The 14,253-nt window shown below is 40.4% G+C and overlaps 1 protein-coding gene across 2 annotated transcripts in view; it reads left to right on the forward strand.

The window, feature by feature from the left end:
* Positions 1–7,025: 7,025 nt before the first annotated feature.
* FOXK2 (forkhead box K2) overlaps positions 7,026–14,253 on the forward strand; it is a 30,085-nt gene continuing 22,857 nt past the window's right edge. The window contains exon 1 of one of the 2 annotated variants that reach the window (XM_083597725.1): positions 7,026–7,451. In XM_083597725.1, coding sequence (XP_083453851.1) covers positions 7,051–7,451 — 401 coding nt within the window. In that variant the 5' untranslated portion in view covers positions 7,026–7,050. The remainder of the gene's footprint in view (positions 7,452–14,253) is intronic. The other variant, XM_083597724.1, reaches the window with a different exon arrangement.

Below are 14,253 nucleotides of genomic sequence, written 5' to 3' on the forward strand. Positions count from 1 at the left end.
ATCCTATATAAGCTTGAAAACTTTACCCCAGTAATCAACTTATTGATACCATACAGACTGACTATATTTTCTTTATTGCTTTTTAAAGTAATGTTTTGATCTAGAAAAAAATAGGCATTCAAAAATAAGAAAACCATTAAGGGAGAAAGCATAGCTGTAGTATTATCTCATTTGCAGCAATATTAGTAAGCACAGAACCAAGGGAAGAAGACTGATAAGGTTTTCAGCATCTGTCCATTCTGTTTAAATTACAGCCCAGTCCTATATTTTCTGCTGCGTGATCAAAAAGCTGATAAACAGCCATAGGATGCTGACTTGGAGAGGTGCAAGTGCTGGTGCAGCAACAACAGCTCTTTGCAGGTGTAAACACAGTTATGCTGCCACCAAGTGGCTGCCCAAAGGGCTTTACACTTACATATCCTGTCCTGAAACGGAAATACTGTGCGGCTGTTTTGTTTTCAGTTTTCATATCCTAATCCTACAATGTTACCTCAGGGTTTGATGGTATCTGCAGAGTTGAGACTGTTTTCCATGGCCAGTTGCTCTGATTTATCTTAGTTATCTTAATTAATTGATACCTTAATTCTTTTCATACAATTATGGGGCAAATCCACAGATAAGAGAGTCAAGGACACTGTGATCAGGGAAAGCTCCCTTGCCATCTCAAGGTTACTGACGATATAAAGAGATCCCATGTGAAGCACCAGTATAACAGGGGAGCAATGTACCCCTTTCTAGTCCAATATGCTCATAGGCACTACATATTTAGCAAGCTAAGTGATCCATCGGCTGGTAGATCATAGTGGTAGAGTGCATTGTAATGGTACTGTAAATTTAAAACACATTATCTAGTGCCTAACTCTGCTGTGATGGACTGTGTGCTCTTGAGATGGGACACTTGAAATAGCTGTGGTAAGCCAAGTAAGGCCATTGGTCCATCTAGCACAATATTGCTGACATTGACAGGCAGTGATTCTCCAGAGTTTCAGGCAGGAGTGAGGCAAAAATTTAGTTACATTTGATAATGCCTGTGGCTATAGAATGTAGTGTTTCCAATTCAAAACCCACAGGTAGCCATCCTTGCAGCTGGTGGGTACAATAGGAGGTTAATTCAAGCCCGAAGCTGTGGTAGCTCTTTTCAGGTGGCTTAAGAAAGGAGGGCATTCAGGTGAACAAGCAAGGAACCATGACTAGAGCCTTCATTTCTAAGACAGAGGGCAAGCTCTAACTTGAGTGGGCAAGTCAGATAACAGACCAAGAAGCTATATATTAAAAGACATCTGAAGGCAGCCCTGTTCAGGGAAGTTTCTAGTGTTTGATGTTGTATTGTCTTTTTACTGTTTTTGGTTGAGAGCCATCCAAAGTGGCTGGGGCAATCCAGTCAGATGAGCGGCATAACAACAACAACGAGTGACAAGTGTCAATGAAGACTGGTAAATGCAAAGCAGCGGCCTGTAGTCTGTCTGAATAATAAATTGCTCAGAAGGATGTATGGCAAACCTCAAGAGTAGGAAATGAGGTGGGATTGGAACATAGGAAGCTATCTCCTATACCTAGTCAGACCACAGATCTATCTCGCTCAAAACTGTCTACTACGCAGCAGTTTTTCAGAGTCTCAGACAGAAGCCTTTCCCAGTTCTACCACAAGATGCTGGGGATTAAACCTAGGCTTTTGTACGCAGAACCTGTGGTCTTCCATTGACCCACAGTAATTCCAATACTGTACATCTGATCACCTAACCTGACCCAAACACATGAAGTTTGTTTGGCAATAACAGGGGGCCCCAGCTGAGCCCTGCAGTCTTTGATAGTAACTTATCTTTCCCATATTAGCCAATGAGTGGGGTCATCTGGAGTTCTGGAGATAGAATGTGCATGTGATCATTTTGTATATGCTTATATAAACTGTTGCAGCTCTGCTTAATTCACAAAATGTACATAGCGAAAAGTTCATTTGAAATACTTGCTAGATTCTTTCACCTACTGTTCAAGGATCTGCTTTAATCATCAAATGTATCTCCTACTGAGTATTATATTTGTGCTTTCTGAACTCTAAACTAGCACAATTTTAAAAAGTAATTTGTGCTCTCTGGCAGGCAGTTCTGCCTGAGAGTTGGGGTCTATGTTCTCTGGTGATGTATTTCACCAGCAGTGCCACTTCAACACTGGCAGAAAGCTAGGCAACCTCAAGACTGGTGATAACTCTTAAAAGATCAGGCCCCTGAAACAAGAACATGCAGTTATTCAATTTCTGACATTTTAAAAACTAGGCAAACAATATACATTCTATTTAAATTAATGTAATTGTAGAGCAGAGTGGTGAACCGTTAAAAGGTTAAACAAATAATGCCTGCCACCATTACATTTCAGTTTTGACATTGCAGTACACTATTATTCTACAAAGTCACAGGAGCCCAGATCTGATTAAAGGAAATTACAAGCCACTCCTATTCAGGTCAAAGGCAGATTGGGATGGAGATGACTCCTGCTAATATAGAGAGCAGAAAAGTCACAATGATCAAATCTCAGAAAATGCTGCAGTTTCTCTTCCACTTCTGTGCTCCCAGACTTGTCTGCTACTTATGCAAAACGGAAAAAAGCACTGATTCCCATTAACCATTTAAACAGCATTCACTGAATACAACTGCTATGTAAACTGGGTTTTCATATTGTGCTGGTGGTTGTGTTTATTTCAGAACAAATAAGGATATTCCTGAGGTCACTGTGGTGATGTGTATCAATCATTATTCTTCACATATGTATTAGAAGCAAAAAATGAGACACGGTTGTATTTAATTTTTTAAAGAAACGTTTGCATAGTAGAGCACATACAGCAATTTCCATATTAATAATAGGGGCGGCACATGAAACGACTTCAACAATTATTTTAAATTGCCTGGATTTCAAGTCGAGGCTGTTCCTTAACCTGCCCTTGGCTCAGTTGTATCATGCAAAGTCTTGCCTTTGAAACATTTGTCAACTCAAAATGGCCTAATCTAGTCCCTGAAATGGCATTTCATTGATTTAACAGCCCTATGTTCCAGTACCAATTGTTCTGCCTGCCCCACCCCCAAGGCCCTTTTCTGTATTTACAAACACACTCTGCCTAGGTCACTGCCCAGACACTGAGGATGATGTCATCTCAAAAGCACATGTCTTGCTGCAGCATCGAGGTTTGTTAATTCCTCCCAGAAGGGGGCTGTGTAAAGTGCAGATTGAACAGGAAGCAACGGAGGGGGCTTCCTGAAAGCGAAGTAGCTTACTTGTGTATATTATTCAGGGCGCCAAGACTATATAATTTAGTTAATCGGAGATTATTGCACGGCGTGTTACAACCTCCATAAGCGGCTTGACGCCCAGAGCATTGTGGGTAGCATGGTTTGTAAACCAACTGCAGACATTTGTGTTGGACAAAATAACAGGCAAGGATTTTTTCAGACTACTGGACTGGAATTTGTCCAACAAAGATAACTGTGAAACGAAGGATGTGACAGAGAACATACGTATAACAATCTGGAATGTATTTTATTAATAAACTGGTTGTACATTATGTGAATCAATAAGATTCTACCGTTTATATAGAGACATACCAAATGATCACAGTCTGGGTTGGTCAAGGATCACAACTCTGTGGCAGAGGGCACGCTTTGCATGCAGAAAATCCTGTGCTGCATCACGGGCATTTCTAGTTAAAGGATCATGTAGTGAAGGTGACTGGAATGCCTTTGCCCAAGACTCTGAAGGACTGCTGCCAGTCCTTATTGCACTAGATAGAGAAGTAGTCTGACTTAGTATAAAGTCTCATATGCTCTATTTTCCTGCTCCTGTCCCCCATAATATTTTGGTATCTCCAGACTGTCACTATTTTGTGGGAAGGATATAAGCCTACACCACAAAATTAGGCTTGTGCAATTTAATCCAATGTGCTTTGTCACCCTACTGCAACAAATAAACTTAAAAAAATACAGAGAGATGCTTTTTTGCAGTTAGGAAAGTGAGTGGGAAAGCACCATAAAGTGTGGGATGGATGAATGAATGATTACAGAGAAGATGAATAAGTATCTCACAAGCAAATCAGGATGATTGCTGCGTTATATATCTGCCTTGCAAACAAATTAAAAGGAATGTCCAATAAATACCAGACACTAGTAGCCTCCATGCAAACTTTGTGGAAACAAATCAGGATAAAGCCCTTTGAATCCCATTATTGGCAAACATGGCCCATGTTTGATAAAGAGCCCCATTTTAAAACATATTTGAGACTAATCTCTTGCACATACAAATACTTTAAGTTGTGGTTCCTCCTTTCTTAGAACATAAAAACAGAGCAGGTAGGTTTCTCCCTAGGTGTGAGCTTATCTAATATAATGTAATATCCCAGCACTCACTGCAACCTAAATCCTGCAAATGCAATCCTTAGCTCATACAACAACTAACTTATAATTGTGCAATGACAGCGCCAAAGCAGATTGTTTTGTGAGGCTTTTAAAATCTGAATGGCTTTTTTGGAATACTAGCATTATTCAGAATATTTCAAACTGGGCTTTTGGTTTTGAGCGAGAGCACTTTATGAGCTCCAGTTCAGTTTGCAGAAATCATGGGACACTTCAGACACCTTGATGAAATTCTAAAATCAGGTGAACTGAGTCACAGCATCTCTAGACTCTGATTTAACAAAACAGTTGCACTAGTGGGTGCCAGTGCAAGGAGTTCTGCTAATGCAAAAGGGCTTTTTATTTTATTTTTATTTCCTGATGTGCTCCACCCCAAATCAGCTGCGGAGGATCAGGAGAACCCCCAGAACAGTGTGCCTGGGGATGGAAAATTATTTGGTCGGGGAAGTAGAAATGTTTGCCTGTACTGTATACAGTGGACACTCTGGTTGCGAACGTGATCCGTGTGGGATGCATGTTCGCAACCCGCAGTGGCACGTCTGTGCACGCATGGGTTGCTATTTGGCACTTCGGGTCCGTAACCCGAAAAAACGCAACCTGAAGCGTCTGTAACCCGAGGTATGACTGTATTAGAATACACAAGAGCTGTATAATTTTCTTTTTAGTTTGAGCTAAACCCACAATTAAACATACTTTCCATTATACTAAAGGCGATAGGTGTTGGGAATTCAGTAATATGACTTTGAATTGTTTTTAATTGAATTGTTTTTAATATTTAGGGAAGGTTCAACTCTATTCCTTTTAATTGGCCTTGCAAGTAAAGGCAATCTGAATTCAGTAAGTTCAATTGATTTCAATTCTAAGGAAGTGTGCCTAGGATTGCAACATCATACTGCTGCCCTGGAAATACTCAGAATTAGATCTCCTGCCTAGGACCTATGGAATTCAACAGGGTATAATGTATCCAAATCCTATGTAGAAATAGGTCGCAATATTAAACTTGCTTGCCTGGGGATGTCCCATTGAGACTAACTTCTGAGTCAACATGTGTATGATTGCATTGCTAGGATTGTGTTACCAATGTTCCACTAATGCATTCTGTAGGCCCAGTCAGGTTGGAGAGCTATTAAAATGCACAGCTATGTTCTTGAAGATAGATTCTTTTATTTTTGCAAAAAAAAACCCAACAACCCTCAGTATTTTGGTTTAGGGTTCATATAAAAAACTAAGCGTTAAGCTAAAAATCATTAAAACAACCTTTAAAACAACCCATTACAAAATATAAAAATTTTAGAAGCAAATTTAGTTCAAGAGGCATTTTTATTTGCTGAATAAAATATTGACAGAAAATGTGCTACACTTGGGCAACCTGCAGAGAGAAAGTGTTCGAATCAGTGAGAAAATTATTTAAAACTTCGGTATTAATGGTATGTAGAACATTACAAGTTTGAGACTAAAGTGGCGGTTAGGTATATAAGGAACACAACTCATCACCAAGGTGCTAGTCTTAAATTTTAACATTCAAAAGGTTTAGGAGTGGATCAGCATAGCTCAAGGACAATCACCACCTGCATGCATCTGCCGTTATTAAGACCCTTATCAAAACCTCTCTCTCTCTTGTAAGTTTCTCCTCCGGCTACAGCAGGCAGTGAGTGACCTGGGATAGGTGCCTGATCTCTGGCGCATTCTAGGGTCATATTAGCTTGAACTTCAGACCTTTTTGCATGACAATCATGCGTTCCACTACAGCTAGCCTGAAATAGAATTGATCTCTAGTAGGTTGAAAAGGAAGAATGGTAATATGTTGTAAGTAGTCGGTGTAGAATGAGACACAAATACCGTAATCTGTTTGGTTATTTGCCTCCAGTGAGAACTATCAGAATGGTAATGGAGCTGAGGGTGACACACAAATGCTGCCCTTATCTTTCCCACAATAATAATAATAATCAGTGGGTGGTGGTGGGGAGATGACACTGTGTGTAGGCATCCCTTTTGTCAGGGTAGTGTATATGAAGTTGAATGCTACAAAAATATAAATATATATGAATGGGACTTTTCTTCTTGAGTAAGAAAACAGTGAAAGTTGCCTCCTTTGCTTATTTCAGATTTGCATGCTTATGTATGTACAGTGCTGAAGATGATATGAGTTGCCTCTAGAATTTATATATCTGTTTACAAGCGTAAGATACTATTCACTCTTTCTGGACAACAGTTCCCGGAGCAGGGAGTAACAGGCATTTGATTCCCCACCGCCCGCTCAAAGCAATTAAAACATATACAGTGTGCATATATCCATATATAATCCATTCCGCGTTTTTCTACCGCCTGCCTGGCTGTCTTGTCTGTTCTGAGGCACAATCTACCTTGCTGCCTTGCGCTTGGTCCCGGCGCCGGTTGCGATTGGCATGTGCGGAATAGCTCCATGGGCGTGCAGCGCTCCCATTGGCCGAGCCGGCCGCCCGTCCGGCGGACGCGGGGGGCTGCGTGAAAGTGTGCGCTGCACGGTAGCACTCCGCTGCTTGTGTCTGTCGGTGTCTGGGGCCGGCCCGGCGGGCGGCGTGTGGGGGAGGCGGGGGGCGCGCACGCGCGCGCGCAGGGTGGGGGGGACTTGACGGAGGGGGGCCCCCCTTCGGTCCCGCGCGCTGTCTCGGCCAAGATGGCGGCGGGGACGGCAGCGGCGGCGGCGGCCGTGGCCCGGCTGGAGGGCCGCGAGTTCGAATACCTCATGAAGAAGCGCTCGGTGACCATCGGCCGCAACTCCTCGCAAGGCTCGGTGGACGTGAGCATGGGCCACTCCAGCTTCATCTCCAGGAGGCACCTCGAGATTTTCACGGCCCCGCCCGCCCAGGCCGCCGCCAACAGCACTGCCGGCCCCGCCGCCGCCGATGGGACCGGGCCCCAGCCCGATGGTGCTGCCGCCGCCGCCGCCGCCCCTGCCGCCCCTGTACCGTCTGGCGGCGGGGGCGATTTCTATTTGCGCTGCCTCGGCAAGAACGGCGTCTTCGTGGACGGGGTGTTCCAGCGCCGGGGGGCGCCGCCGCTGCAGCTGCCCCGAGTGTAAGTGCGGAGCGGAGAGGGAGGGACGACCGGGCGGTGCGTGCGAAGTGGACGGGTGAAAGGAACACGCGCTCCGGCGCCACTGTGACCTCCTTTTCTTTTCTTCTCTCTCTCTCTTTCCCCCCCCCCCTTTCCCCGTTCCCGGTGTGTCAGTCAGGGGGGCGTGAGAGAGGCGGGTTCAGGCCTCTCCGCCAGGCGCTCCGGAGGAAAGGGAGGGACGGCACCACGCCTTACGGCTCTTTCTGGCCGCGGCACCCGGGCAAGGAGGCTTGAAGGGTGTCTGCAGCAAAGGAGCAGCAGCAGCACCTGAGCCCGGTTTCTTTTCTGCCAGGCTGGCGTGGGCATCGCGCGTGGTCGCTCGACCGGTTTCCTAGCGCTTTTTGGAGCCGTGATGAGATATATAATACACACACACACACACCCCAGCCCACCCTCCCCCACCGGGCGGTGTATTTATTTGGATGTAACTCGTGTTGGTTCGAGGCTTAAGTCTTAAAGGCTGCACAGCCCTCGACCAAATAACCCCTTTTGCCCGCAACGTTGATCGGGGCGAGAGCCTCCTTTCAAGCCACGCACATCTGTCATCTTATCGATTTGTATTTCCCCCGATGCTACAGGAGGCTCCGTGTCTTCCAAGGGGAAAACGAAGCACTACAGACCTCCATTCCGTGCTCTGAACAAGAATCCCTCGTGATACAATAGCCTTGTGGCTAAAATGTCACTCCGGGGTTTAAAAATAATAATAATAATTCAGAAAGTGTGGTATGGTTTAGAAATGTGCTGCTTTGAAATGATATCGATTAGGAAATATTAATGGGACACCCTTTTTGAAGCACAATAGTTTTCGGAGGTATTTAAATAATACTGCTTCTTAACCAATTTTCTAAATAAAAAAAGCCCCAACAACACTTGTTTTAAGTCAGCCCTTTTTAGGCACTTCAATACTTTTTACCATTGCTTAGTTATGTTTCTGTGTATAATGCTGTATTGTCAATACAGTTAAATGACTTGTTTGACCTCTGTCAACTGTGACTTCCATTCATACTGTTGGCAACGATACAGAAAAGCAAAGCAAATAGTCTGCTTTGCCTTGTTGAGTTATTTTGTTGAAACTGAAAGGAATCTATTAGGAAGGCACAAATACATTGTTTTTAACCATGGTTGTGCTTCATGTACTTAATATAGTGTAATGTAAAAGAAAAATCAGTTTTATATTGAGTGATGGGAGCATGTAACTTTTAATTTTAAAATTTGAAATGATACTTTCTCCTCCAATCCACACCTGATGATTTGTCACTGTGAATCTGAATATTCATTTGTGAGGAAAATTCTCTTAAGCATTTCATTTGTGAACTTGGTCTGTTCATTGTGATGATTTTGAGAGAATACTTTATTTAATTTTGTAGCTTAATGGGTTGTGATAGTTTTCAGAAGACCTTACAAATCTAGGAATATAGGAAGTCAGGTAACACGTGGTTTGAAATAAGACTGCTCTGTGATCACATCTGTTATTGTTGTCATTATTCCCTTCAGTGCATTATATGCACAAATAGCAACCCCCCCCAAAAAAGTTGGGAAAGTTCAAAGTCATTAAATGGTTAAATCACCATCAAGGAAAAAAAATGCTGTTTAAAATGTTAATTTCAGGATGTAGCTAGCTGTGTTAGTGACATGTCACAGCATTCCAACCTGTGGTGTGTCTGAGAATGGTGTAACATAGTACATCACCTACACTGAGATACCATTTGCAAAAGAATTTTTGAAAGAATATGCAAATGTTAAGACTGATTCCGTTTTAAGCAGCACACTGATAATCCTATATTTATGTGAAATAACTAGTTATTAACCTATAATGTGGAATTATGTGGAATTTACAGCTGCTTTTTTGTCAATAGTTTATTTGAGATTTTCATCTTTCTTTCACAACTCCTTCCACCCCAATAAACTTGATTCCAAATGTATTTAATTGGATACAAGCCTTGGTGATTTCAGTCAAAATTTCAAGTAGATGGACTTAGAATTAAAATCAAGGTCTGGTCCAGTAACCTGGTGTGTGATTAGTTATGTTCATCTTGAACAGCTCAGCCAGCCTGCAATTTCCTTGTTTGATCCTTTCATCACTTTTAAGCAGTTTTCTAACATCTTTCTGTTACTCATAGTGGATTGAGGGCAATAGGCAAAACAATAAAACATTGAAAGTCTCTTATGTGGTACTGGACAGACTTGTAGAATATTGTAAATAATAAGAGATCTTAATCTTGTTTAACTTCAGAATGAGTGCTTAGGTAATCTTGAGATCTGCTTACCAAGGGACCTGGAGTGAAATTCCACCCCACTGAAGTCAGTTAGGAGCTTTGCCAGGGTTTCATCAGTGGTGTTTACTTAGACTTTGAAAAAGCCTGTTTAGCTATGAGTAGTTAGTCCAGCTTTCATTTAGGCTCAACAGCTTTTAATGTCTTTATATCTTGTTGCTGAAAAAGAGTGTGCTTACAAATATTGGTGGTTTGATCAAAACTTATTTTCATTTCAGTAGGAAAGTTAAGCTCATGTTTCAGCTTGTAGAATCAAATCCTTTTATAATGTGAAGGCATATAAAGAAACCTTGAAATCTGTTGCCAAGAAATAAGGTTTTTACAAAGTTGTATGACACAGATCTTGTTTAAATCTAATAATCATTGGTTTAAAAACTATGAAAATGGAGCTTGAATAGCTTAGCTGTGCAAGAGTTCCAAATTATGTTTTGTAGCTTGCTTCTTACCATGTTTACTTAGAAATAACTCATGGATTTTAATTCTCGTTACTTCTAGTCATACAGCTCATTTTGCAACTTGTGCACAGTGCGAAGCAATGTTTAGCATTAGTGTACTACACACTTGAAGTTTCTTTGTAGACAAGCAATCCTGCTTTGAGATTCAGTTTAAAGTGACACATTGTAAATTTATTATGAACTAGGGAGCTTTAAGTTAGCTTGTATATTTTTCATATAAGTTACGTATCTGAAATTCACATTAACCTTCTGTGTTACAGTCCATATTTGGTTTTTTTTTAATTTTTTGTTGTTCCACCAATCCTCCTTTTTTCTTGGGAGTTTTTGGTCTGACACTCAGAGATTTGACCTTAATTAATATTATGGTTGTCTCACACCCTAAAGAAGGTATAGTAAAAATCTATTTTGTGACATATTGGTTAGCATATTGGGCTAACTCAGTTGCTTTTACTCTTTATAGTAAAAATACTTATTTTCAAATGTGTATGCTACCAATGAGTAGCCTGGAATTGTTCCATCTGCCAGAATACTAGCGGAAATTGATAATGGAGATAGTCAGCTATGAGTTACATGTATCCTTATCGTGGTTACATAGCAGGTTTTGTTTATCTTAAACAGAAAATTTTGATTCAGACTGTAACTAGTTGTTTTACACACAAGCCGTGGCGTTTGTCTTGCTTAGTGTTTGTGTTTTGTGGAAGCAGTTTGTATACTGGCAAATCCCTAATCTGGCAAATCCCTATTGCAAATTCAGGTGTTTCCCCCCCTCCTGTTTGGATACCTTAGAATCCCAGTATTGGCCACTTAAAATAATTTATAAAATTTGCTCAAATTAATTTTTCATAGCAGTTAAGTCAGCTTAGAAATAATAATATTTGAAAACACAGCTTGGGGATTCTTCATTCTAGATTTTGAAACTATAGTTTAAAACATAGAAAGATGGAAGCCTTCTTTCAATCCATATGCATATCTAAAATGTGTAAGTATTGAGAAGTATGGTAAGTAGTTGTTGACTGCACAGCAAAAGTTAAGGTGGAGGCCTTGCAGTTAATAGGTATACACATTGATCACTTTTATATTTATAAATGAATTGTTTAAAGTTGTATCCTTCATTGCTGAAGTGGCCAACCTGTGGCTCAAGTAGCAGACATCTGCACACCTGGACAGGAGCAGAAAGATTGCAAGTGTGATTATGCCATATGCACTCCTGCCAGCTTCCTCTTTGCAACAATTTCTCTGTAGTTTAGAAGCAAAATTATATTAGAGTCCAGGAGGACTGCATCTATTCATTAGTGTGTATTAGAGTAGCACTCACTTATGCTTTGAACTGGACTTTTAGACACACTTGCCCCAAAGGTTGGCCATCACTGCTTTGAGCATTAGTAATAAAAACATGAATGATTGATATCTATTGACTGCTGTAGAATTAACATTAGATAGAGGTTGGGATCTCAAGTTGCAACATGGCGGACAGCACTTCTGCTTCCCCTCGATTTTTGTCAGTTCCCTGTTGCTGTCCAGATGCAATACTATTCCAGAGGCTTCCCCAGTGCTTAGGAGTGGATTTTCAGATGGTTACAACAGCTGTGGTCCAAGTCAGACTATATATACTGTTATGTGTAGTTTTCTAGTAGAAATAAGAAACTGGTGTTCCATGTTTCAGTCTCTAAAATATTGTGTGCTTATACAGTACATGTCTTCAGAATAAACACACATTTCTGGAATAAAAGAATGATGTCAATGATTGCTTCTTGGTTTTGATGGTATTTATTTGAAGTCTCAGTGATGTGTTGTGTCTTATCTTTAGGAGTAGTTATCACTTTAAATACATGCAAACATATACATTTAAACAGCAATAATATTTTCACAATAAGGAGTCTTTCAAGGACAATAATATTTAGAATTGCTTAGCTTAAGATGTACCTCTTTCAGATGAAGAGTCTCTACCCTGCTTCATTTAATCCAGTTCTTTGCTGTAGGCGACTTCTGATTTAGCCCTTACTAGCATGTCTGTTCAATATTGTATGTAAACGAACTGAACTGAGTGGGTTTATGAATTATTAGCTTCCAAATTCTATTCATTGAGAAAAGGAATAGGCACAATTGCTAGTGAATCACTAATAAATCTTATTATACTGTGGCAGATTTTTAAAATTTGGTTCCTTCTGAGATAAGATTTGTTTTAGTTCAACATAGGTAGTATGAACAGAGAATTCTAATCTTGTGATACAGTAAGTCATAGAACCTCTAGGGGGGATTGCTTAAGAAATTGAAGAAAGGTTCAATTTACTACTTGTCTTGGGGTCAAACTACCTGTTAAATGGGAAATCCATGTCTGATTTATTAAATGTTTTTAAAAATGAAATGATGCTTCAGGGAGCTTCTAATTTGCCCCCAACTCCTGTTGGATAAACAGCAGTAATAGATTTAGGAGGGGGTATTAGGAGAAAATTACGAAGGGAAGATTTAAACACCCCCTTCGAAAGAACACACATTCTACTCTATACAAACTGAACTTACAAGTACATTTCAGTTAAAAAAGAAGAATCAATTGCAAATATCCAGTATAAATGTGTAGCTTGACTCTTAACAAATACAATGTAGGATTCCCAAAGAGTAGTACATCAATAAGTTTCTAATACAGGAGAACAGAAACCTTTATCATGCTGAAAACAGAAACAGCTGGTGATAGCCTCTTGCTCTTGAACATTAGACACTTACAGAAGGCAAGAGATCTGATCTAAACTCATTAGTGAATACTCTGTTTAAAACACTAGGCATCAGTTTTGTTCCCAAGACAGGTGTAGAACAGCATTGGTGTTCAACTGCTATAAACAAGATCAAAAACTTGTAACAGACTATGAATCCCATGGAATAACTTCTGCTGTGCATCAACTAAAATGTAGTTACAAAATAGTAAAAAAACAATGCTTTTACTATTTGACATCTGGCACAATTAATGCTTGCTGGTTAATACATTGCCATTACATGTATTCTACAAACTGCAATAACTGACTTCTGTGCCCTTTCATATGCCACTTACATTCTAAGCATATGAAGAATAGATGTGACTTCAAGGGTGTGCTATAATCAATCTGAGTCCAGTGGATTTCAGTTCAAGAGTATTTTCCTAATGGTAACTGAACAAGTTTCTTTTAAACAGTTTTAAACAGTTCCTCAGAAGAAACTGCTTTAGTTGTTCTGAGGTAAAGCTCTTCTGACTTAAAATGCATTGGGCATCATTGTGCACCTTGAGGTCTTTTCTTCTTTTGGTTTCCTGTTCTGGTGCCTCCCTGTCTTCCTTCCTTTTGGTTTATTTAGTTTTTCATTCACAGCATAGTTTAAACCTCTATTTACTTTCTTTCTTATACAATATATCAATCTGTTATTGGGATCCAGAAGACTCATTTTCAGCTTCTAGCTATAAACAAATATTATGAGCCTCCAATTTTAAAAGAAATATGGTAAATTGGGACCCCACAATATTAATTTAAATTCCTTATTGTGCTATCAGAGAGCCCTGGAGGAGAAACAAAAGAGATTCATTGGTGAAGCCCTGAGTTCTAACAGGAAAGAAAATAAAACTGAAAAGAAAAGATACCTAGTTGAAATATTACATAGTAAATATTGTAATGGAAGGGACCCAATGTATCCCAGTAGCCTAACAGAGTCCTACCCGCTCAAAAAATATTATAAATAAGAAACCAGTGTTACAGGGTTGCACTATAAGAGTGTTAACTAAGTCATGATGAAGGCAGCATGGATTGTAAAGTGGTTCAGGTTTTGCTAAGATGTTTTGCACCTTACTTAATCTATTGTGGGTAATGACTGAGGCTACTAATGCTGGATCCGTGTCATAAAACAAAATTGGGGCAACAAAAGCAGCAGCAGGAAGTGTTACTAAAAGGAGGAACTTTGATTTTTGATGATGCTTGTAGCTGGATCCTGAAAATTATAGCAGAGGTTACATGATGGCAGCCTTCACTATAGCTCTGCCCATTGCACTATGTCACATAGCATGAGCAGAAATTTTCT

The sequence above is a fragment of the Podarcis filfolensis genome (genome assembly GCF_964270895.1).
Source record: "Podarcis filfolensis genome assembly, chromosome: 2".
Taxonomy (NCBI): domain Eukaryota; kingdom Metazoa; phylum Chordata; class Lepidosauria; order Squamata; family Lacertidae; genus Podarcis; species Podarcis filfolensis.